The 26976-nt window shown below is 36.5% G+C and overlaps 1 protein-coding gene across 3 annotated transcripts in view; it reads left to right on the forward strand.

Annotated features, from left to right (window-relative positions):
• The window catches only part of CDK19 (cyclin dependent kinase 19), a 118665-nt gene that overhangs the window by 25577 nt on the left and 66112 nt on the right, over positions 1–26976 (forward strand). For all 3 annotated transcript variants that reach the window (XM_083857488.1, XM_083857487.1, XM_083857489.1), the window contains exon 3: positions 19342–19452. In XM_083857488.1, coding sequence (XP_083713614.1) covers positions 19342–19452 — 111 coding nt within the window. The remainder of the gene's footprint in view (positions 1–19341; positions 19453–26976) is intronic.

Here is a 26976-nt window from a genome sequence, read left to right on the forward strand (position 1 = left end):
GAACATGCAGCGGAGAAAGGAAAAGGGAAATGCTGCTTTTAGATTTCTAAATGCAAAATTTGCAACCTCTTTTCATGCAGAGGTTACTTTTCTGTTCTTGAAGCTGTGTTTCTGCTCAAAGCAGGAGAGTAATATCAATAAATCTACGGCAGGTACATTAAAAAGAAGAAAAAGATTTTACCCCATTCTAACATGGTATGAGCTGAGGAAATGTCTCTATAAGTTTGGTACTTGACATCAGTTAGGATATAATCCAGATTCCCAGTGCAGCTGATTAGGGAAAATGACTGTTCATGCTATTTAGGCTCAGTTATTTTCACTTTGAATTTGCTGTTTTGTTCAGATTCTGAATATTTTCAGAACACACAAATTCAAAACCAATTGATGGTGCCTTCAGCAGAAATGGAAAAAAAACCCAAAGCCAAACTGCTTCAGATTAAGCTTTAGGCAGCAATGCACTGAAAGCAAATAGCTACTTTATCACTCAGATAAAGAAAAACAGTTTCCAATAATGCAAAGAAGAGATTTTAAATACTTACTTGCCAAACCTAAATACTCCCTGCAAGACTCTGTGTGTGTGTGTGTGCACAAGTGAACATATATACTTATTTTTTAAAGCTTCAGTTGGAAGTTTTGTAAATTGTGTTATTTTCTGAATTTGTTACAAACTTTCAGTTTTGTTTCTCATGCTTTCTTTCACGTTGCACATTTTTCTTATATTCCTCCATTTGTGCTTTCCCTATAGTGAAGTAAAATTAGTTTGTACATGTTTTCAGTTTATTCTGTGTGGAGTTGTAAAATTGTTTGAATTATCTTGACTTTGCATAACTAGAATGTCTCTAATTTAATACTACATGTGACTGTTTTTATGCCTCAGGCTGAGAGGTGATGGCATGTGTTTTCAGATGATGGATTATATTTAAATTGGAACTCCTATTGTTGAATTGTGCATTTAGAAACAGACTCACATTTTCCTGTTCAGCCTTTCATAACTGGTGTAGTAGGAGAAGCTCTTGTTGCACTCAACTTCCTTTGTGTGTGTCAAATCAAGTTAAGCTTCAGCTCTCCTGACACCATCCCTACATGCCTGAGCAATGTCTGTAAACTCCTTCCATGTAGCCTGTCCCTGTTTGTTTGCACCTCTCTATACCCTTGCATTTGAGCTCTGACGATCTGCTTAGCCAAACTTGCATTTCTTAATAGACCTGCCAGTTTTCCTGAGCAACTTTGCTCTTCAGAGCTGCTTCCTGTGGCTGCCTACCAGTTTCTTCAGTAAGCTGAAGTATGCTGCCCTGAAGCTCAAGGTCTGTGCTCTGCTATGTGCCTTCTTCACTCAGGATCTTAGAATCATAGGATAATGTAATGGCTTGGGTTAGAGGGGGCCTTAAAGATCATCTAATTCCATCCTCCTTGCCCTGGGCCGGGGATGCCACCACTAGATCAATTTGCTCATGGCTCCATTCAACCTGGCCATGAACATGGTGAGAGACGGGGCATCCGTGGCTTCTCTGGGCAACCTGTTCTAGTTCCTCACCACCCTCTGAGTAAAGAACTTCTTCCTAACTTCTAAAACATCACCTTCTCTTTTTTAAATTAAAATTATCCTCCCTTGTCCTATCACTGTCTGCCCATGTAAAATGTCCGTCTCCTTTTTATAAGCCCCCTTTAAGTACTGAAAAGCCTAAGCTGATCTCCCTGGAGCCTTCTCTTCTCTGTGCTGAATATCTTCAGGTGTACTAATTGATGTTTGCAGCAGGCAAAGCTACCTTTTCAAATCTCCAACCAGTTCTTCATTGTTTGAGAACAATGGTGTTCTGTTGGCCCTTCCAGTGTATTGAGAAGCTGTTCCTGATAGCTTCCCAAAATTAACTGACTTAATTCCAGTGGATGTCAAGGAGGTAAATGTCTTCTTGTAAGAGTGATAGCTTGTGGATCAGAGACTTCTCTGAGTTATAAAGAAAACTTCACGCTATTCCCCATCCTTATCAGATGGTTCTGTAATTTACTCCCAACACAATGTCCTCCATAGTGTCTCTCTGGTGTCCCGGATCTGTAAACTGCCTGAGACTTCTTGGTTCCCATTTGAGGCAGAAATTAAATGCTGTTAGTAGTGCTTAAACTGGATAAATTTAATTCAGAACAGAGATGGCTGGATTGCAAATGGATCATCACTGGAAGAAAAAAAAAAATCTAAGAATTTGATCAAATGTTGCTTTTTTCAATACATTGTCTGGCATTGTCTTCAGCTCTGTATATGGCTAAGTGGATAGTGTTTTTAGTCTGCAGCCATATTTTACTCTGCAAGTTTTTGTGTGCAAATTGTAGTCAGCTTTGTTATTGAAGGCAAAATGTCACCTTCTACTAAAACTTTATTCATTTAATTGAATTCCATTATGTGAACAGTTTTATTGTGGTGTTTGTTTTCTTGTTAACCTCTGTGTCTATTTCTGTGGTAAACTGAACAGTAGTTCTATTTAAATACAGCTTCTACTGTACCCTACTGGGATTTTTCTTGTCTTTATGATGACTTGAGACATTAATGTGTGTGGGTTTTAAGACAGAGGGAGGCTTTCCTGTTTTGACACTGTAGTTAAGAGTACAACATGAAGTGAGTAGCCTGGTGTCTTTAATTCTGTGATGCATCTTACAGTGTGATGCTTTGTTTGCATTTTGGTAAGAAAGGTGTGAGCATCGTAGTCTTGCTCTCTGCTCCATTTGGCCATCTAATTGGCAAGATGCTTCTGGCTTGTAGGAGGAGCATCATGCTCATGCTTCCTGTGTCGCTGCAGTGTCAGGATGCTTCCTGGAGCCTGCCTGTTGCCTGCACTAGTGGATGTACTGAGTTGTGTGAACATGCCACAAGTATACTGGAACTTTTTCATATGTCACACCTGAGCATACTGAAGTTAATGTACTCCAGACAGGCTGTACTTCTGGAAAAAGTTTAGTTTTTTTGAACATGTGGAATATTGAAAACATCTATCAGTAGAATGATTTTGATTGGAAGCAGTTATAAAATGGGAGATCTACTGCCAGGTCTTGAAGACATTGAGTCCCGGCCTTTTCTTTCTGTGCTAATGAATTTACTCTGTCCCATGCCTCCTGCAAAGTTTATTTCTCAACTGTCATTGTCTTTCCATATTTTCACTTGCTTATTAGATTAGTTTCATTTATATCTTAGTTGCCTTTTGTACTGTTTCCCTTGCTTTTCTTTATCTCCAGATGTCTTTAATATATACAGGCAACATAGTGGTTTTGTGTCTGCTAGTTCTATCTTGGGTCCATTTTGGTTTGATTTCTCTAAGCTCCTACCCTAAAAAAGCTTCTTATTTCTGTGATACAGCTTCTTATTCTGTGATTAATGAGCTCTCCCTTACCAAACTCCAAGGTTTGTTCAGTATCGTCTTCATTTGCCTTAGTATCTTCACACTTCAGATTAATAATTGCTTCTTCTTTTTTGACATGTTATGTTTGTTATGTATTAGTGATTTTCTGCTTGCCTAGGTTTCACCTAGTCTGTTTAATTTTTCTGAGGTTGGGTGATCCTTGCAACTTTACATTCTGTCTCTAAATATTTATTATACTTGTGGCTTAAAAAATACTGTTGCTAAATTGTCTTTTGTACTTTCTCCCATTTGAAATTCACTGAACTTCACTCAAAGCCTTGCAGTCAAAATAAGGAATTCTACTGTGATTTTATGTTTCAACAATTTTCAACTATCTCCGTTGTTCAGATTTTCAGTCTAAGGCCAGATGGATGAATTTGTTTTGCTTTTTGCTTCTTCTGGGCATCTCAAATCCAGACCATTTTTGAGCTTTTATTTTTTTATCTTCAGTACTTCAGTATTTTTAGAGCTCATGATTTTAAATTTTTTTTTTTTTAACAGAGATGAGCCTGGAAAACACATCTATGGTGCTTTCTCGCTGGGATTATTTTCTTAAAATTATAGAATTTATAAAATTATAGAATGGGAGGAACCTTAAAGATCGTCTAGTTCCAATCCCCCTGCCATGGGTGGAGACACCTTCCACTAGATGAGGTTGCTTCAAGCCCCATCCAGCCTGGCCTTGGACATTGCCGGGGTGGGCATCTCCTCTGGGCATCCACAGCTTCTCTGGGCAACTTGTGCCAGTGTCTCACCCCCCTCACAATGGAGAATATCTTCCTAATATCTAATCTAGACCCACTCAGAATATTTTCAGAATAAAGCTATTGACCCTTGTTCTGTCACTACATACTCTTGTGAAAAGCTCCTCTCCAACCTTAATGATTCTACAAATTCAGTTTCTGTATTTGTTGGTCTTCCGTCAGATGCACACAGGAAAAAATAAATCCATCCATCTTGCTGAAGCATGCAGAGGAATTTCATCGTCTGGTGCACTTCATTGTTGTTGTTAACATTTTATCAAAATTTATAGAATTGTGGTGAGTTTAAGGCAACAAAAGGCATCTTCAAAGTTCAGTCTGAATTTGGCTAGAGGACACTAGTGGGTGCCGGTAAAGGATGAGTCCCTTTAGTGCTAGAACAGCTCCGGTAATCAAGAGGGATAGCAGTGAAAGTGACTGCTTCTGCACATTCAGGGGGACTGAGCTGACAATTCTAGATTTGCTAAGACTTGCTCTCAGAGTACTTGTAAGCTGCAGCATTTTCAGCTTGACAGCTTGGCAATCACAGTGGTGGAAACGGGCTGAATACAGAGCCTCAAAGTGACTTGCTTGGCCAAAGGACCGTGACACGGCTGTTGCTTTTGGTGCATGTGAAAGTGGGCTTGAGTGATGCGATCTAATAACTACGGACTTAACGTTAAAAAATCGCAGCATTTGGCTGCATTAGCAGCAAGAAGGGAGTGGTGGGGAGAGCGACTGTGCAGTGTGACTTAGGCTGATACTGCCCTTTTACAGTGCATGATGCTCAGAAGGATTCTGTTGTCTAGGTAACAGAATCTGTACTTCATTTCTTAAGAAAGATGGAACAGATGTTCCTACAAGAAGCAACCAATTATCACCAGTGAGAGCATTGGCAGTATTTAAACTAATTACTTTGTTGTTACATACTGTCCGATTCATATGCTGTGAATTATGAAGAAAATTTAAAGGAAGGAGTCTTCCTTCCATGGGTTTTCCCGAACGAGGCTTTTAAAAAATATTTGCAGTTTATAAAATAGCTCTCATCTGTGTGCCTTTTAAGACTTCCATTTATCATTTTTTTCCTCTATATCATCCAGTCTTTGATATTTGTAATACCTCTTTCGTGATCCACTGAGTCCCATTGCTCTATCACATCTGTATCAGATCACATTAATTTATTTTGTTTATTTAAAATACCTAAAAATCTGAAGGCAGTGGGGTAAAAGGATGCTTGCAAGTGAAGTAAGAGGTGGAAGGACTTTTCTAAGTGATCTAAGTGTTTTCTTAGAATTTTTTTTTTTTTTTTTTTTTTTTTTTTTTTTTTTTTTTGCGGGGGGGGTGGGGTTGGTGGCAAAATCCAAGCACAGCAACTCAGGTAGGGACTGTGCTATTAAAAGGTGGGGCAAAAGGAAGCCATGTAGACAGGTGTATACATAAAACCCCACAGCGGGCTGCTTAAATGGTGACATAGCTTAGGTGTGCTCTACTGAGATAAGCAGGTGGTGCCAGTGGCAAGAAAGAGAAAAGCTGAAGACAACAATGTGGAACAAGGAGTGCCCGAGTTCTCTCACTGCAGCACACATCAACAGTGTGCCTTGTTTTTGTGAAAACTTGTGCTAAAGTAACTTCATTCAAGTGTTTGGTTTTTTTATGGATATGGCTTTGTCAGTATGTCGTATCATAAGATATGCTCCTGTCTTTTATAAGAGATTTAAGGGGAGTTGTGTGTGTAAATCTACTTTTACACCTTTGTGATAAAAATCTGATATTGGGTACTATATAAGAAGAGAGGGCATTGGGACCTGATTTTCAGGGCACTCTTTGTGAGTCCTTAGCAAAGCTAAGCCCATACCATTATGCATTTTAGACAAAAGATCTGGCCCATTGCCTGAATTTTTCCATGCTTCTTGCCAAATATACAGGCAAATATTCTGTTTTTTAGGTAGGGCATTGCAAAAACATGTTTTTTTTGTCTTGGCAATAATAGGATAAAGGAAGAATCCTTGACTTGTTATCTTTTTTTTTTTTTTTTTTTTTTTTTTTTTTTTTTTTTTTTTTTTTTTTTCCTCTGATAAAGGATGTGCTGTTTTGATTTTTATCTAACTGTGGAAAATATCATAATGAGTGGAAACAAAGTGCATGTTGCTCTTCTTAGATTATTTGGCTGAGTTATTCTATTGTACAGTAGTGACATGTTGATTGGGACAAAATGTCTTACTACATTCAGTTATTTCAATAACCATTGTAAGATATTTGCAGTCTGACTAGGAAAAAATTATTAATTCTAGGGTTTTTTAATCCTTTTTTACCAGAATCCTTGCATGCAACTTGTAATCTTCTTACTTGTTGCCCTTCCTCTGACTCTGGCTCCTGGCTTTTCAAATGTTATCTCTAATTTCTATTCCAAACCTTTTCTTTATTGTACAGTTTCTTCTTTCTATAGTATACTTCCTATATTCTGTTGCCTAGAGCTCCTTATGATATCTGGTGTGTAAGTATTCATGACTTCTCATTTGTGACTTTATTCCTGCTTGCTTTTCTTCTGTTGATACAGTTTTTGATTCTCCTTGCATTTCCCTATTTTATCACAGGGTTTGTCAGCAGCAATATTTACTGCTTTTGCTGCTTCTTTTGTATTCTAGACTACTTATAATAAAACCTTAATCACCTTCTCCAGATTTTTCACCTGCTTTTATGGGAGTTTTCTCAGTTTTTGCAGTTTAATTGTATCACATACTGCCAGTCCCAGGTTCTCCTCATTACCCTTGACATAAACTTTGTGCCCTCCTTCTTCTGGTATCCCTTTCCATACAAATCATTCTGACTGATTTTATTCCTGAAGGTCATGCTCAAAGAATAAAAGAATTTGACAAAGACTGTATATTTTTACATTTTTTGTCCTTGGAAATAGAAGCTTCTTCCTTATGCACCTTCTTTTCCCTGCACCAATTAATTTCCCTTATGCCTCATTTTTTCTTCTTTCTGACCTTCTAACACAGCCTGCCATCTTAAGTAACCTCACTGTTATGGGAACTAATGTTTAAAAGAGGAGAACAAGAAGACAGTTTTGCCTGAGGGTTGATGGGCCTCTGGACTTTGTGTGCCAAGGTTAGGAGGAGTATTTGCTGTGTTGGATACATTTCTGTGTGTCTCTCCTCCCTTGATGTTTTTTGTATTTGCCCTTCACTTTCCCCTCCACTACTCTTTCCCTCTGTTCTTCCCACATAGTTCATTCCTTTTTATGCTTCCATATCCCACTCCTCACTTCACCAAGGCTGTTTTTTCTGTCTTCAGCTTTGTTAGTGTCCCCTGCTTTTTTTTTTTTTTTTTCTCCTCCTCCTCCTCTTCCCTACTGTTTCCACGGCCAGTTGCATTCCTCATCACTGATATACCATGAATCCTTCTCTCATGATCTGGCATCTTTCTCCAAGATCTTGCAGTTATCCTCACTTCTCATTCCAGCTCTGTTGTTTCTCAGTGTTGCTGAGCAGAGCAGCTGGTAAGATGCCCCTGTGTTCCTCTCCTCCTGTGGCTGCCATGCTGATTTCCTTCTCCCTGGGATGGTTCTCTGAACCAGCTTTTCCTTCACCTTCTTCCTACCTCTATTTCTGGAGTGGGTTTCATGTCCATTGCCCCATAAGAAGTCAGCCTTCTCCTCAGGGACTGACTGAATTGAGCAGGGGAAAAATGAGGGACATTCTCCTTTGTTTTAGTGCCAGAGCTGTCTCTAACCTGCATATTTTAGCTTTAAAGCTCTTTCTACAGAGTATGGTCAAATAGGTGTTTTTGGTTTTTTTTCCCAAGGGAAAATGAAGCACCAGGTGGCAGTTTGATGATAAAAAATTGCTTAGCCTGATATTGTTACTTTGCTAACCTGTGCAGAAGTGCAAAAGACCTCATAATACTATGCAGCTTGTCTGATAAAATTAAGTGTCTCTCATCTTTGAATTTTAATTTAGTGGAAATGGGAGGGAAACTATCCTACCTATTTACAGACAGCGACTTCTTGAATGATCATGACTTCAGTGCAAGTTGAGGGTTGGGATAGAATCTTTGTCACTCTTCTTCTGTAAAGAGCTCAAATATTAGGAGCAGTCAAAAAAGGCAAATTCAAAGTCAGTAGAATAATTTTCTAGTGAGTTCCTTAAGTCAAGACAGCAAATCAGACTTGGTCAACCACATAAAACCCTGGTATGTTCATATGATGAATTTCTTTGTGCTGTCCTGGTCACTTTCTGCTTTGGAAGGAATACAGTAGTAAAGGCAGAGACAAGGGGAATCAAAAAGCTGGTTGTACAAAACTACGTCAGTATGTACAAAGTAGACTGGGAATCTGTGGATTGGCAGGGAGGGAAGCTGAAGGAAAGTGTAGGTCTAAAACCACAAACTTAGATGGGAAAGTTAATTATGAAATTGTTATTCAGTTTTTATCAGAACAGAAGAACTAAGGCACTTGGAGGATAGCAGTCTCTGGTTCTTAAATCTGTGATCTGGTGGGTTGCTGGAAGCTGACTGCTCATATCATAAAAGGCTTGTACTGTCTGTGCACTGCTCAACCTGTTCTTTTCCTTGGTGTTTTCTTCAGCTACATGGCACCAGGATAGTAAGCAGACTTGAAATGAGCATGAATCAAGTACAGTAGCTCTTCTTTGACATGTATTTTGTGTTTTTATTGCAGTGGTGTTCTTACAAACATGCTAAATGGTTTATGTGAATACTCAGGTGTTCACTAGTGCCCAGACAAGAAAATTAGAAGCAATAAGCATGCAGGAGGGTTGCTATGTTTTTAGTGGGTCATGGTATCATTGTGTAAGAAATTTACCTAACTTCTGAAAGGTGTAGTTCTTTTTCTTTAGGTAGTCCAAAGTTGTTGTTTCAGAAGGAAGATGCATGTAAATGAATGCTGTCATTTTTGCTGGGATTAGAAAAACGTTATTTGCTGCTGCTAATTACATGCTTAATAAGATACTGGAGGAGTTCTATTGCAGGTCTTGAGAGACTTCAATGACTCTTTTCTCCATAACATCTGGGTCAGTGTTTGCAGTCAGTTCTCAGGAAGAAAATCTAATGTGAGTGTTTGTGGTATGTTGGTTTCAGGGCCACATGGCTTTTGCTGCCTTGGGGCAAAAAGTCAGTTCACTACCCATTTGCTTACAGTCAAAGTTACTTTAGAAAAGGAGTATATTCATTGGAAGATAAATGGATAGTGCCACATGCTTAACCTCTTATGTTGGTAAATATTAGCCAGTTACTAATTTCTTCATCTAATAACAACTTACTGTTGTTTCCAAAGCTCTCTTACAAAACTGATGTTGTTCTGAGTCCTTATGGGTTGCTCTAAGAGTGTATTTACCTTGTTTATATTTTTATCTCTTTGCTTACTAATTTTGTAACTTGCATTAAGCCACCTTTTGAGCTGTGTTGGTCCTCATTGAAGGAAATCTGATTTTGCTGCATTCATTGTCTCATTAAAGGATTTTTCATATTTAATAGAAGAAATAGCAGGCTTCAGATTACAAACTGACTTTTTTTCTCCAGTTGCAGTGTGATCCTGAGAGTATGAGAAGAATCTTGTGGTAGGCGTTTAATGACTTGGGAGACTGCCAGCGAATGTCTTGTTTTAGCTTGCTTCACACATTAGATTTGTCTAACGTGTGGCTGAAGATTGCAAAGAAATTTGGGTAAAAATTGGAAACCTGTGAGCAAAAGCAGAACAAATTTAATGGATAATCATGTTAATGAACACCAAGAGTGTTCTAGTGTTGTGCTTTCAGAGTGAAATGTTGAATTTGTTGTAAGTAGCTGTCAACAGACTAATTATAGAAATAATTATTAAGTAAAAACTCTGAAAGAGTGATATTTCTAAAGTAATCTTATCTGGACACAATATAATATATCAGAAACCTGATCTATGTGCATAACTTCTGCTATTTTAAAAAACTCAGGTTAATAAAAGGAAGTTAAAACCCCAAAATAATACATTCTCCTGCCATCTGCAGCTGTGTTTCTCATTGGGTGTGTGGTATTAGACTGAATTTACGCTTGCAACTACAGGCTTGTGTATTAGGTTGTTTAAGCAGAGGTAAGACATTTAAGACATTAAAGCACATCAGTTGAAGTACATCAAAGTTTATGGATTCTGTCATTCAGAACTAAAGTGGTTTTAACTTGACTCCCATAAGGAGCAGAGGTTTAATATGCTTAATATGTTTTGAATTCATGCCTCTGTGTTTTAATTTTCTATTTAAAGATGACTGTAATTATAAATAATGTATCTGAACGCCTGCATCCCAGTCTCAAGTAAGTAGAATGAGTACATACAAAGCCATGACCATTAGGGTCGTGGTTGATTGGTTAGGTTTTGTCCCCCTTCTTTTTTCTTTTTTTTCTTTTCCCACATTAACTATACAAAAGTAGCATTTTCTTTTAATCTTTAAATGTTCAAGTATATACAAGTTCTCACATCATAGTGTCAGAGAAAACTTAGTGGCATTTACAACACTGTTATTCTTCCATGAAATAGCTGCTGTTTCTGTGGTTCAGCGTAATGAAAATGTTATATAACAGAATCATATCCTGGCTGGAAGTTGCTGTTTTCTTGCTGGATCAACCTTGTTTGGTCCAGATTGGGCCATATGCACTTAATTTAACTTCTTTTGACTCTTTCAGAGCATGGACTTTGTTGGCTTTAGGCAGACAGGTGTCCTGATTCTGGCCATGACAGAGTGAGTTTTTGCAGAAGGACCACCTCATGCCATTTTCCAGGAATGGGGGAAGGGGTTCCTTTTGGGTCTGAGTTATCAGACCCCCTGTGATGTAGTGGTGAGCATTTGCATATGAATCATTCACCTCTCTTGCACACACTTTTGTTATTAATATTGTTGCTGTTTGTTACTGTTCTTTTTCTTATCTCATTGCTGTTTCCAGTAAATTGTTCTTGTCTCAAGCCTGATCTTTGCCTTTTGTGCCTTCAATTCTCTCCAGCCCTCCAGAGGGGTTGGGGAAGAGGGAGGAGTGGGCAAGTGACACATGGTTTGAAGTGGTTTTGGTGGGAAGACTAAATTGGAGAATACCATTCCTAAACCGTGACACAGGATAGCTGATACCTGATCTAGCATACAGCCCCTGGATACATAGTCAAGCTAAGTTAGTTATTTTTTTCTAAGCTGTTTTTGAATAACAAAGGAGTATTGTGTTAGTACTTTGTATTATCAGAGGAGTGCCTTCTTAAAATGCTAATGGAAATGATAAATTATTGTTAGACTGTTGTCTCATTATAATTGTTGATTTATATTCCTGTATATTTCTGTATTGGAGAAGTAATTGCCTGCAAGTTGTGAACCTGGATGTGAGAGTACTCAGTAGCAGTACACCTGACCTTGAATAATACACCAAGTCCTTTTACAAAGCAGAGGTAGTAGATTTAAATTCTGAAGTTGGATTTATAACTTGCAGCATGCACACTTGAGAAGCTGCATTTTTTGGCCCTTTCCTGGGAAAGGGTTGGGATACCTTCCTTCAGGCTGTAGGGAGTCACTTCTTCTTACCTGGAATATTGTCCTGAAGTGCTCGAGTGTGTCTTTCCAGACACTGTGCCCCTTGTGTTCAGCAGGTCAGAGCAGTGGAGAGGACTGAAGCCAAGTTTGCCACTTGGTGAGTGGATGCTTTGGTTGTTGAGCTGTCAGATTGAGAAGAGATGCTTGCAGTCTCACAACCAATTTATTATGGAGCCAAATCTGTTATGCATCATCTGAGAGAACCCCTCACACATTGAATTTTACAGGTGGTTTTGGCTGAGACTTTGGGTCATGGGTATGGGTGTTGGATCAGCTCAGCGTTGTCACACTTGATGTGCTCTGGTTCTAGCAAATGTGGGAAGTTTTCATATCATAGGATAGAGAACTTCAGGATAAGAAGTAAAGGCACAGGATTGCACTTTTCCCTGAGCCCAAGCGTATTTACCAAGTTGGGAGGCTGGTTATTATTCTTGTTCAGATACAAGAAGTTGTTGGATGGAAGTTTTTTCAAATCTAGATTTTTTTTTTTTAATGGTAATTTCAAATAACTTATTTCACAATTTGTGTTTATACAGTTTGTACTGTATAAAATATCAAAAATGGCAAATAATCACAAAAATGAAAAATTGCTTTAATAATAATAGCATTAGTCAAAAAGTCAGTTAAGTAGGGGAGATAAGTAAACTTTAGGACTAAAGGGGGAAAATGGACTGCAAAATATTATCTTTGCAGGATAGTATTGCAATTGCTGCCCCGGATTTTGTATAGGTTAGTAACTTACTACCTTTTGAGAGGTGCCTCACTATAGTGCCATAATTTATTGAGGTTGGAAAAACATGCTTTTTGGCCGTTTTTTGCTAAGACATTATTTGCCTCATTCTGGTTCATATAAATTTATCTTTCTAAAGTCTTCTCAAGAGGAAAATCTTATTTGAAAAATGGACGATCAGCACTGATGTCTACTCATCTTATTTTCCTTTCTGCAAGAGTTACAGGAGACCTCAGTTGCCATCACTGTTTATTCACTGAGATACACTGCTAGAGCAAGGTGATAAATGGTTGCTAGGAATTCAGAAAAGTGTGGAAATGTTAGAACAAGACCTGCAAGAGAAAATTAGTTGCAGTTTAAAACTCGATTGAATGTGTAGGTTTGGGGAACGGTGTGATGCTATTTGTGATGTGTTGTATTCCCTCTGCCCCATTGTAACATTTTAATATAGCTTTAGGCTGAAGAGTCTTTGTTAGTTTGATGGGAAATTTCTTTATCCTTTCAGTAACAGAAGAAATTTCTAGTCAACCTAGAAGCAAATTCAGGGTATCTTAAAATCTTCAGAAAGGACAAAATTCGCCGTTACTTTTTTAGCAAGTTACTTTCTCTAGATGTTTTCAGTTTAGTTGTTGGTGTTATCTGAGTGGTTGGATGTTCTTTTATTGTAGGCCAAATAAGGAGAAAAATCTCCGTAGAGAGAGACAGAGCTTTAACTTATATATACCTTTCAGCTGGGAGTAAAATGGTTATTGCTAAATCTCTGGCCAGACCGACCAAAATTAAATGCACAGCTGCCTTTAAAATAAGAGAGAGAGAGTAGAATTCAATTGTCGTAAAGGAAATGAGGTTTCCTTTAGGAAGATGCCCAAATTCAATAATAATTCAGATTTATTTTGTAGAAAAGATATGAAAATAAATTATATGTTTAATATGTGCACTGGAGCAAAGCTGATATTGTGTGATTATAATGTTAGCATTTCCTTATATTGTTGTATTTGTTGTATATTTCCTTATATAGTTGTATTAAAAATTAAGAAATTTCTTGCTTTGGAAGTAATTTTACAGTAGTCCTTTGTCTTTATTATTATGAAGTCTATGTTCTGGTATATGATACTGGTAAGTAAGAAATGGAAACAATTCTTATTACTTGTGTTTTTGCTCATATGCTTCAAGACAAATGCCAAAGATAATTTTTTTTTTTTGCTGGAGACCTTAAGAATTAAAAGTGCAGTTATCCTAGTTTCTATTTCTTTCATTTAGTTGAAATGTAATACTTACAAGAAGTCTTTTGCCAAGCTTTTGTTTCAGAATAATAGTGTTATTTAGCAAGGCCAGACCATTTTCAGCTCCTGAAATGAAAATATTTATAGAATAAATACTTTCTAAAACCTTCTCATAGGAGGAGGGTGGAGCATATTTTTGCCTTCTTCCTGTCCTGTTCTGACATTTGGCAATTTACTGGTTAGATTCTGTTCGTTGTCTCTTTTTTTTTTTTTTTTTTTTTTTTTTTTTTTTTTTTTTTTTTTTTTTTTTTTTTAAAAAAAAAAAAAAAAAAAAAAAAACCAAAAACAAAAAAACAAGCAAAACCACACTTGATCTTTCTGTTTGATAGTTTGGAGCCCTTGCAGTTTGGGGACTGTATACTTTGAAGAGAAGCAAGTGTGAAGAAAGAAGGTTGAAGAATTTGTAGAGCATACTTGGAGGGATCTTTTAATATGAAGGACTACTTGGGATCAAACTGGTCAAAATCAGATGCATGTATAGGAAGAATTAGAGGGAAGAAAAGAGTCTTCATGGACTCTACTTAGTCTGTTTTGAAATATTTTAGCTTGTTAATTTTCATTTGGAGCATGCCTTGTAAACTCAGGCAGCACTCCTAGCAGTTTGTTTAAGAATGGCAGTTGTTAATTTTTGGCATTTTACTCTGCCTCCACTACTTGGTTTTGCATGCCAAAGGCAGTCCAAGGACAGGCCTTACCAGACCAGAGCACAAAGAATATGTCCTTTCTAAAGTAGAGCTTGAGCTAATGCTTAAACTTTAACCTTTCTTTTTAGATTTTTTGGATGGTTTCTTTTTTTGTGTTTGCATATATATATCTGTGTTTCTCCATGTCTGTTTTTATGTTGCCTGCATCTTTCTAAGACCTCGTATGTAAGTGTCAGCCATGGACAACTAAAAGCTGGAAATAAACCCTCCATACCTGCACTGTTTGAAGGTATTACTATAAAGCCTTTTGGTACTTCAGTTATGCAGTAACTCTGTAATTTCTCCAAGTAGAAATGAGAATCTAAACTGGAAAATCACTAACTTCAGAATCATCTGGATCACTAAAAAAAGCTGAATTTTGAGTAGTTTTCTAATGTGGTACCCTGTTTGAATTTGAATTCCCTTCTCTTTTCTTGATAACTTCTCTTATCTTGATAACAAGATCTGTAGCACAGTTAGCAAAGGATTGTTCTTACATGTTAAATAAAATAAATAACTGCCTGTTGTTTTTTTTTATTTATTATTTTTGAGAGGCCATGTATACCTTCCTGAGAGAAAAGCTGCAGCATGAGCTTGATAAGATAATAGGCAGCAGAGGGTCTATGGAAAGAATAATATTAATACACGGAGGAGAGGATCTAGTTTTGATTAATAGCATCTAAACTAGCTGGAATTTTAAAAGACCTTTTGAAGAAGTAAAATTATGATCTTTATGTTCCTTTGAAAAGCCCAGCTTCAATTAAAAAATAACTTCAGTGACCCTAGAGGCTTCAAGTAGATTCATCACAGAAAAGGCGACTTAAAAATTCTGTAATGTGCAATTGCTTTTATGAGCAATCAGCCTCATGCTTTGGCCTTCCCTGTGATTTCTTGTGATCCACATTTCCTCCTGTTCAACATTTTTGTTCTGACCTTGAAAATGGTTAAGTGCAGTAGTAGAGTGTGCATTTCCATCAAAGAAACTACCAGTGCTGTCCCAGATCAGTTGCAGTACATAGATCAAAAGACTGAAGTAAACTATGTGAAAGGTGGGTGCATCTCTTAGATGAGATTGCCCCCTGAATAAATTTTTGAAGGTGGTTATGGATTTTGTCATCAGTGATACAGAAATACATGTTTGCTGCAAGATTTACTAGTGTCAGTAGTGAGAGGACTGGTTTGTCTCCCTGTTTTCTCTAATTTTTCTTAGGTTCCCTTCACAGCGAGATGAAAGCGTCTGTCCTCACCCTGCTTTTGTAAGTAGTAGCTAGAAAGCATTATTCATCCTGTGGCATATAAATACTTCTGGGCAAGATTTATTTCCTTGAGGAATGTACTGTTTGACTTGTTTTTAAACGTGCTGAGTGTCCTCCTAATTGATCATGTTGTTTATATGGGAAACACTGCAACTCTTTTCCCATTCACAGATGTTTGTCTGTTTCTTCAGGAGAAAAAAGGGAGAATTTTACATATCACAAAAGACCAAGAGACTTCCTAGTTGCTTGTCTACTTCTTGTAAAATGAACTTGCATTATATGGTGATAGATGATTTGCAGGCTCAGGTCAAGTGTTTAAACCAAATTGCGGTAGGAGCTTGCTGTCAATCATCTTCTCCATCTGCTGGAGATGATCAGTAAAACCTCACTAAACCCATTTTTCATGAAGGCTTCTACAGGAGCACGTACTGCATAGGCATCTATCTAGGGAATCTAGTGTGACTTATATCAAATTCATCAACTAAATTTGTTTTCCAACGTTGATAAAGAAGCAAATGAAATATACTATTTCCCCTGCTATTGAGTAGCTACTCCTGAACCTTCCTGTTCATGAGATGCTAACTTGCAGTATAATTTTATCTCTTAATAGCTGTCTTTCTGTTCTTCAGCCATGGTTATCATCTAGTGTAATGATTTCTTTCATCATTGATGCTCATGTCTTTGTATTTTAGTGGGTATCCATCTTATTTCTTTCAATATTTGATCGGTTACAGTAATTGCAAAAGTTACGATAATTGAGAATTGCCTGTTGAAAGATAGATTGCTTGGCTCCTTTGGTCACCCTTCGCCTCTTTCTGGGAGAGTTCATCTTTTGTGTGGGTGTGGAGGGGGAGGTGTTTGAGCAAAGGAAACCGTATATAGTATTTAAAAAATATATCACAGAAGCCTTTTATGTATTGATATCAATACATCCCATTCTCTCCTATAAGAACCTCAACTAGGATATCTAATATCAGATTTACCATCTTAGCTTTCTTCTTTGTTTTATGGCAATCCAGTTCTATCATTTGTCACTTGCATCTGCTGACTTTTCAGTCTAAAGTAGAAATTTTTGGTTAGTTTTTAAGTGTATGAATTCAGATTTTGTTCTGCTAATTTAATCTTGTTTCTATTGCTCTTTGTTTACTCAGTCACAGAATAAAGTAATAAAAAAGGTGATGCATTTTCACATTCTTTTTCTTCCTTGGGAATGCTGCCTTTATATATTCAGATAGTTTCATTCACACTCATGATGTGGATATTGAGATGGGTTTTATTAATAAACACAATATGGGTACTCTGGTAACTCCTCAAATAGTTAATATATTGAGCTACTTTACCTTGAAATGTGTCCCGCTTTTAGGGTATTTTTTTTTTTGTTCCCCTTGACTGTATTCCAGTTGTCATCTTTCCCATCTGATGAAGTACTTAAAACTATTATAAGGTTGAAATTTGAATACAGATCTTGTGTAGAAAATAAATTATCAGAGAAGAAAGTAAGGATAGTTTGTTTTTCACACGTTTTTCTTTATGTTCATTGTTTCAAAACTGTTTTTTGCATGCTTTGGATTCACAAGTCTCCAAATGCCTTGTCTCCTTTGCGTCCTTGTTTTGAATGAATGTGATGTATTGGCTAATCATCTGATACCACCTCTGAGTTTCGCTTGTATATGACTTGTACTAGTTTCTATTTTCTTAAGTGGGAGGCATTTCTATTACCTGAGTGTTTGTTCATTCCATGATCAGTATCATAACTATTATTAAAACCTGAGGTAAAACATTACAGACTCCTATTTTTTTTTCTTTGTTTTATGATCTCCCGCTTTTACTTGCTTAATCTTGTACAATCTCTTGTGCTCCTCCTCTGGCTAGACAACCTTTACTCTTTACTTCAACCTTTACTCAGTCTACCTCAGCATGACTACTGACATTTTATGTTTCCAAGGCTTCAAGTTTCTATACTAATTGTGTTGCCAACTTAACTTTTTTTCAGGCATCAGAGACTTTCACATCATGACTTTCCCCTTCCCGTGCTATAAGAGGGAAATTGTGAGGGAAATTGTAGAGAACTTACTATTCATCAGACAGTTGAAGAAATTACTAGCAATTCTGCATGTAGCAGATATCCAGTATATATCATGTACCTATGAGTTACATCTCTTCAGTCCCTGTGGTCACCCTCTCTTCTGCCATAGTGTGTTTCCAGATAAGATGGTTTTAAACATAAACCTGACCTGCAGCTGGTGTTTGTGGCTCACACTCATCCCTTGTACCTTGCATGATCTTTTTTGACCTCCTCTAGTTGGTGTGGAGCACCACTGCAAGTCCAGCACAGCTAGAACAGAGCTCTCATTCTTGATGTGGTGTGTTGGACTCCTAGAGCCAGCATTTCATTGGTTGCTCTTGTGCTGCTGAAGCGTTGGCTGCTGTGGCATGCAGCCTTGACAGCCAGATTGTAACAAAGAACAAGTCTCACAAGGAGCTGCAGAGGGAACTGGGGTTGTTTGGCATGCAGAACAGGAGGCTTGGGCTTAGAGAAAGAAAGAAAAATAACACTGTCTGCATGGTAAAGACATCTGAATTACTTAACTTGCTGGAAAACTGGAATATGTTTAAGCGGCTATGATTTTCTTTAGATTTCTTGTCTTGACAGATATCTGTATAGTCAAAAGATAATGTAATTTAAAATCAGTATTTTATTTCCCCTAAAATAAACATCTTGAGTCTTTTTGTGTAGGGTGTAAAAGAGAAGATTCATTTCTCCCAAATGTGCCTTGGAACCTACTCCATTTTACAATTTTGCCATTATAAATTGATTCTTGGCAATGTATATACTAGTGCTGCAAATGCAAGCAATTTCCAGACAAGACAGAAATGATCAATCATTCTGGTGACTACAGTCTGTGCTGGGAGGGGGTGTGGAGAAAGTGATAAAGTCATTCCATGGAAATTATGTTTTTTTGAGTACCACTTCCGAACTCCTTCTGAGACTGGTTTAATCAGGCAGAAGGTTGACTTTAGCAGCAGTACCTGCTTTAATATACTGTCTAATTGGTGATGAAACCTAGTTTTCTTTCTGGCAAGCAATAAATAAATTTGGGATTATTTCTGGATTACAGAATAGTAGTTGGAACAACCAGTACGAAACTCATATTGGTAAACTTCTCTTTGAAAACACCTTGTTTTCTGAGAACAACAGCCTATGAACTTTGAGGCAAGTGAGGTAGGGATCCAAAGCAAAAGAAAGTTATTGGTAATGAAATAAATATGTGGTGATCAAGAACTGTGTTGTCCAGACAAAGAGCGCGACCAACTGCAGAAGCTTCATTCTGGCATCCTCAAGAGCTGATGTTCACTTTTGATAAGAAAACAGTTATACTTGTGTGTAGTAACCTTTTTTAAAGAAAGATACTAGTGGCAAGCAGGATGAATAGGTGAGATAGGTAGCTCTGTGCTGAGTGTGGGACAGAGGAAGGTAAGTAGTAATGGGAAGCTGTGCTGTTAGAACAGCAATCCATGCCACAGAGTCTGTGTATATGCTGATTTTGATGTTTGCAAGATAATGTGCTGAATCAGTAGTCTTTCCTTCTAGGGCCTGTTTTAGGATTACTTGTTTGCTATTTGACCTATTTGGTGTTTTTGTTGCTGTGTTTGCTTTTCTTAACAAGCACAGAAGTAACAAGAGCTTCTCTGTTTCTCTGCAGCTTTTACGAGAGTTGAAGCACCCAAATGTGATTGCATTGCAGAAGGTTTTCCTTTCTCACAGTGACAGAAAGGTTTGGCTGCTGTTTGATTATGCTGAGCATGATTTGTGGGTAAGTACAGATTTCCCTGAGTGTTTGAGATGGTGCAATAAGAGCTTGTTCAAGCTGATGTGTGTGTGATGTACCTTCAAATAGGCAGAGATGCCTTAATTTCTTGCTCTGTAATTAAGGGTCTGATTGATAATCCTGTTACTTTTACACTTTAAAGCCTGCCAAATACTATGTGGAATTTTTTTTAAGTCAGATTGGGTTTTCAAGTGAAAAGGATTTTTCTGCAAGCTTTAATTGGGGTTAAAAAAGCATTCCTAGATTGAGATATTCTAAAACTGTGTTTGGAAATGTACTTAATACTTTTTTCCTGACATTTTGCATATTCATACACGAGGAAAAAAAAGGAGAGGGACTGCTTTGATGAGTCCTCTCACTTGAGAGTGACTGACATTCAATCACCTGTATTTTAAACAGTGAATTTCTGGCAGTATGAATGGAAATAAAATAACAAGTAAGCTAATTGGACCTACTGATGGACTCTCATTACATGGAAGAGGAGTACAGTCTTAGATGTCTGTTTTTAAGTTTCTAGCAAAATATGATATGATTTGGTTTAGTCAGTTGTAGAGGTGGTCATCAATGATATTGTGACTTGAACTCAGATGAAAATATTCAAGCTCTACATCTATTGATAAGATATGAGTTACTTGAAACTGAATTTGTGTTTAAACCTGAAAGATATCAAACACGAAGTGTAGCCAATGTTTATGATTCCTTTGAAAATACTGGGAAGAAGAGGAAGTGGTAATATAAATTCCAGTATTACTTTTGAAGACTTTAGTAATATTACTTGCTATTACATATATTAGTGACAAATTGCTCAATTTTCTCATACTTGGCTCTTGAGCTTGTAAATGACACAAAATTTTAATTGGATGGAAAATAAACTTAGACCATTCAAAAAGACACTTCTGTCTCAGAACACATAAAATCATGGTCATTTGTTCCCCTTCAAAAGATTGAAAGTTATTTTATTTCTCTTATGGGCTAGCAGGTTTGTATTTTGCAAGTTTCCTCATCAAAGTTCAGTGGACACTGAGAGTTTGTATATTTCACAAAACTGGTGGCAGTGATGATGAAGAGAAGTGCATCAGCTAAATCTCTCTGTGACAGAATTTATTTGTGTATTAAATGAGTTTTTACTCATTTTATGGAACAGTCATAACAAACACATTTTACTGCTACATTTATTGCCATGTGTTTTAAACACCTTTTTTCCTAACCTTTTCCATTTGATTTTACTTTGGGCATGTGGTTTTTACACTACATAGTGATTTTTCACATGATTTAACAGCTTTAGAAGAATCACTGCAGTTTGATGTTCTTGCCACTCCTCCCATATGGCTGGATATTGGATATAATCTCAGTGAAGTTAATTATTTTCTATTATTTAAGACTGAAATGTTTGTTACAATGAGGTACTTGATATGAACTGGTCTCCCCCTTCCTAACTCTCTTTTGTTTTTATTTTTTTTCTATGCTACACAAATCATTTCTCCTTTCCTGTATAATTGCCCATGTTTCCTCGCTTCTTAAGCCTTTGCCAGGAATTTTTTCCTCCCTTGCATAAAGTTGGCCATGTTCAAGGCACTCTTGGTTCTGGCTTAACCTTGGTCCTCATTTCCTTTACTGTCAGCACTTCCCGAACATCGCTCTTAATTCCCCTTTTGTCTGTTTTGCTCACTCCCAACTTTGTGTCTTTTTCCACGCTGCCTCCTACACATGGAACAGCCTCCCAATTAACGTACGTAAAGATCCTTCACTGTCCTCCTTCAAAAAACTCCTGAAAATCCACTTATTTTGTAACGCATTTCAGTAATACCAACCACTTGTCATTCTGTCTGTGTTGTGTTGTGTTTTGCATTTCCTGTGCCTTACAGCTTGTGCCCTCTCAACTCTTCGGGGTAGAAATTTTAGTAGGGGTTTAGCAATTTTATTTTTTTTTAATTGCTTAGCACCATGTGCTTCCCCAGCACTACTTAAAGACAAAATAAGTCTATTTATCATGGATATATTAGCTTAAAAGGATTTAAGTTTTGGAATTGCAGGTGTGCTGTCACTAGAGAGATGTATATATCCAGAGATTACTGTTTTCAAATGTAGGTAGCTTAGAGTTACATACCAAGATCAATAAGTATGGAAATTGTCTTTCTGTTCAAAGCTGCCCAGCTTTAGTAACTCCTCTTGGCTTCAGTGAGAAGAATAAATGCTCATCACATTCAATCATTAGATTAATTAAAATCATTATATTTTTCAGCTTCTGTACTGGAAACATTTGGCAAGAGATGAATAAACTATATTAGATGCTATCTTATTCTGTTAATTTTCTAATACTGAAAAATAATGTCCTGTTCTAAAGGGCTGGTGCTAATTAAACTTATTAAAAAGTTCTTCTATGGTGAGCAAGACTTTTTTTTTACTTCTCTTTTAATTCTGAAGAATGGAACTGCTCAGATCTGAAATTTTATGTTTAGATAGTGCATCCTTAATAATTTTCTGTAACTTCTGCTGATACCATTACCAAGGAATGTAGAAGCTATGCTAATTTGAACCATTTTAGGTGAGAGTTGGTGAACACTGATTATGCTGTCCTTGACTACAAAGATAGTCATTAATAACTAAGACTATCAAAGATACTTTCTTGTCTTACCTCTCAAGTTAGATTATACAAGACAGTGCAAAGCCATGAGATTACCATGGAGAATATAGGAATTTTTTTGACAAATTGATTTATAACTAGTTTTCTTTCATTACCAGAATTCTTAGTGTAATACACAATGTTACTATTTTTCTTGGCTATTTGTTGCTGCCAGAGAGAAGTGGTGAAGTTCTCAGGCTATAGAGACGTTAACCTTTTGTTTCTAAAGGTCAAAAATTTGTTTTAAATGCCAGAATTCCTGCTGTCTTATCAGCAAAAGAATAACTTCTTTTGTTATTAAACTTTCATGGATGTTCTTTATCACCCTAGTCTTATATTTCTAGACAGTATACTGCTGTCCAGAACTTCCTGTGTAAAGCTAGTGCATTTAAAGACATTATTCAAATTTACATCAAATGCTTTAAATGCATGATGATTACTAAAATGGTCTTTAAGAAAAGTTTGATACAAATGAGATCTGTCCTGAAGGTGATTTTTTTTGAGAATCTAGTTACTTTTAGGCACTGCAGAGGTTACAATATTTAGAACTTTTCTTTTGTTCCCTCCTACAGAAGATTTGATACTGAAAGTATTTTCTAAAGCACGTGTTCTAGTACCACAGATAAACTCACATTTGATGATTTAAATTTCACAGTCTTTATACTTTAAACCCGATTTTTGATTCTAAGCAAAATTTTTGTTGTAATTTTTTTAAACCCTTTTGTATTGATAGGTTATCTATATACCTTTTTTATTTATAGTACAGAGTTAATTCTCAGACTCATTAAGTATGTCTGTATAATGTCAAATTTTTAAGATCCCCTTTTCTAGAAATATATGTTGTAACTTAAATAAGAAGCTTCTGAATGGGTTTGATCTTATTCTGAAAAAGGGGGACATTTTTATCATAGTAAAATGTGCTAAATGTGTTTTATAGCAATAAAAACCACTGCTGGTTCTTAATAAGTAAGTACATAAATAATTAACTATGATTTGATAATACTGAATGTGATGATACATTCACTGTCCCTCACCAGTTAAAACATGTCTATGAATTTTTTAGGTTTGATTGAATGTTTTTCTCTTATTATTAGATTCCAGTGATCTCTTACAGCTAAACGCTGAGCAGCAAATACTACTGAGAAACATGGAGTAAAATTCATCTTGGAATTATTGTTGATAATAATAAAAAAAATATGGGCAGACTGGCTTTTATAGGAATTTTATAGGAATTACTAGTTATGTATATATTCCATTTTTAAAAAATGTAGGGTAGAGATTATTAACATAGTCATGTGTACCTAAAAAATCATTAGATAATGGAAAGGAGAAAATACACCTCCTACATGTGAATTTCATAGCACTATCTCATGCTCTCAGTCTACAAGTAAATGTACTTAATTTCAGCTAACAACATTTTGAATAATCTTTTATGATAAATGAAATTGGGAGAGTATTGCGTACTGATGTGTGAAATAAACCTGCACATTTTTTTATCACATGAATATTATCTAACAGCTGAGTTTTAACATATTCCTTAAATATGGTATAATCAGTTATAATTCTTTCTTCAACAGGCTTCAGTTTAGCTCTTAATCATAAACATAATTCAGATGCTAGTTGATGACTAGCATCTGAATTATCGTTTTGTACATGAAAATACTTTTCTCAGTTTAACAGTTTTATTTTTTTACCTTTTGATTTTTTTAAGTCATGCCTACACTTTCAGTGTAATTCAGGCGATTCTGCCAGGTGATTTTTCATGCAGTCTTCTCTCTTGTATATGTATTTACCAATATAGGCTGGAAGAAGACGGTAAGATTTGTCGAGACAGAAGGGAATAGGCTGGCATAGGTCTCTGTGTCAAGATTGATTGCTTGTGAATGGGGTTTTTTGACCATCAAAGTGATAGTTTAATTTCTTGCAGAGGGCCATTCCTTGCCCATAGCTGTTTGTCATAGTCTCAGAACACACACTTGCTTTTTCTTGCCAGACTTGTATGAATTTGAGGGTAGCTGATGTGGACTCATTTTCCATACCACAAAGCATGAGAATTGGAGGAAACAACAGGTAGGAGCAGGCCTCAAAACAAAGGCAAGGTTCAAAAGCATAAACGTGTGGAAAAACTAATGTGAACAGAGTGGTGTGAGTACTGTGTATTTCACTTTTATGTGCGCTGAAAGGGTAGCTGAATTCTGATGGTTTTTATTAACATTGTATAGAGTTACTTTGCAATATTTTGGGCTGAAAGGCATTATAAGACCTAGAAGGACCCAGGCAAAAACTAGGAAAATTACGTGGGATCTGTTTATGCCTGCTCTGTGTTTCAAAGCTTAGATATTTAAAGCAAGCTGGCATTAGCAAAAGTTGGTGTATTAAAGTTCCTTTCCCTGTTACTAAAAATATTCTCCTCTTGTCATTGGAATAGGGACTTTCATTAGGCAGTTTGGTTAATGATATTTTAAAGAAGATAATTGATGATGGCACCATTTACAGGGAACAAGCATGCTTTTCCCCCCTCTTCTTTTGAAGGACAGTTTACATTCATTACTGTAATATTTCCAAAATTGGAAACCAAAATGATCGCTCTTGAGGTACTTCTACCCACTTCTGTTTTGATTTAATTTAATTTAATTTAATTTTACTTGTGATCAGTAAATTGACAAAATTTCCTTAGTTTCTCAAACTCTGATGTCTGAAATCAGTTGTCAGTGTAGGCATATGAAACTGTGATTTATTTTTGGAACAGGAAACAAGTGTTACTTGGGTTCATTGGGTCTTTGCTTTCTCTTTTTGAAAATCACAGAAGCAATGCATGGTTAGTTTTTATGCCACCTTAAGATTTTGATTTGTTCTTTCATACCCTTTTTGAATGCTTTATTTTTAAAGTAAATGTGAGTAATTTGGGGTACCTTTGTGTTTAAAATGAGACTGGAAGGCATATAATATGAATCCTCTTGGCCTTAGTACAGATATAACATGTATCCAAGCTTCCCTCTCCTCAATATTAAAATGTAACTTTACTTTTTATTGGCACATTGACATAATTCTCTTTTGTTCTCAAAGGCTGGATTAGGGATTGGATGGAATGCAGGGGTTATGCTGAATTGTGGGAGCATAAGCACTTTGCTTCAGCAGGGAGAGGCAGCTGTGTTGGCATGATTGCTTTTCAATTTGATGGAGATGCGTTTAATTTTCACAAAGCATTGCCTTAAGCACTAGAACTCAAGCAGTCAGGTTTTCTTGTGTCTATGGATTATTTTATGTGCATTGAGGTGGGAGCTCACTGTAACTTCATTGAGCTAGACATGCATAAAATCCCTCTGTTAACTGGCATCCTACTTCTGTGAAAAGTTTCTAGGTCTAACTTGTTTGTTTTAACCTCTGTCACACTGAACAGCAGTTCTTGGAATTGGGAATGGGTTGCCACAAACACAAACAGACTTGGAAGCAGACTAAAATTAGGATCTTATTGAATGTTCACTTAACTGCTGGGTAAATCCTCGGGATTTGAATTTGCTCTGTGTTGTTATGCATTATGTTTGCCTTGTTTGTGGTGGAGAATTTAGAAAATGCACATAGTCTTCACCAGCCAGCTTTCAAACCAATTTCAATGCACTAGGTAACATAGAAAAAGGCAGACAAACTACTAGATTGAATATTGTTTTATCATTTTATTTCCAAATGTCTAGCTCTGTTTCTCCTCTTCATTTTTTATCATTTATATGGTCTTGCCTTTGCAAGAGCTAAAATGGTCTTATTGAAATAATGTAGTTCATCCAGTTTTCCTTGCAATTTTATTACATTTTTTTTGAAGTTGAAAATTGGAAATAAGCAGTTAGTAAGTAAAGCAAATAGTCCCAGATATTGCAAGCAGTAGGTCATAGCTTCCTTGCTTTCCTAGACTGCTAATGAGTGTGTATTTTAATTTTGGTCAGTGAAGTGTTAATTTAGAATAAAGACTTAAAATCACTTCTACAAAGTTGCTATCTTGTTTAAATTAAAAACAAAGTCTGTACAAGCAATAGAAAAACTTTTACATTATATTTATATTTAATAGTGAATACCTAATTGGCTCACACCATTTTTGGGATCCAGTCAGTGGCAGCATGTTTCTAAGATTTAGGAATCAGAAATATGGATGCATCAAAAGGGAAAATGGCTACTTTTGCTGAATAGATTTCATGGAGTTATGTATATATGTATATAACACATGTTATGTGTTATTTCATTTTGAAAGATTTTAACTATATCAGAAGAGAGCTTGCATCTGCAGTGTTCGAATGAACTAATTAAAATGAATTTATGTTGGCATAACATTGTGGATGGGTTTTTGTGCTCTAGTATGCAATTGGTATAGTGTGGACTGACAATAACTTCCCTCATTAGTTTTGCTGAATGAGTTTGGGTATTTTCCAGCTTTTTTGGCCAGGTGATCTATCAGGATATGTGAGTTATCTTTAGGGAGTTGCAGTGAAAAAAGACATGGGGAATGCTGAATCTTTTTGAACCTCTGCATATGGTCTTGTTACAAACATGCCTCTGACTTGCCTGGACTGTGGAAGTCCTCATGTTTTGTCCTTAATGGTTATCCTTTAGGGGCAAGATTCAGCAAAGAACGTGAGAATACCTAAAGGTTAAGAAACTGCAGTGTCCAAGTGCACCTCTTGCTTCCTAGAGAGAGGCAGAACATGCTTCATACTTGTCATGGTTCAGATTTATACTCTCAACTCACAGGACAATCTTAATTTTGTGCTATTCAGCAAAAAGATTTACTGAATGAGAGAAGTATAGTTTTGAAGCCTAGTGGTTAGATCAGTTTTCTGAGAAACAGGAAATGCAGGCTGTAACTCACTTCCTTCCCCTCCTCCACTTGCATAGTACAC

Source organism: Zosterops lateralis (genome assembly GCF_965231275.1).
Source record: "Zosterops lateralis genome assembly, chromosome: 3".
Taxonomy (NCBI): domain Eukaryota; kingdom Metazoa; phylum Chordata; class Aves; order Passeriformes; family Zosteropidae; genus Zosterops; species Zosterops lateralis.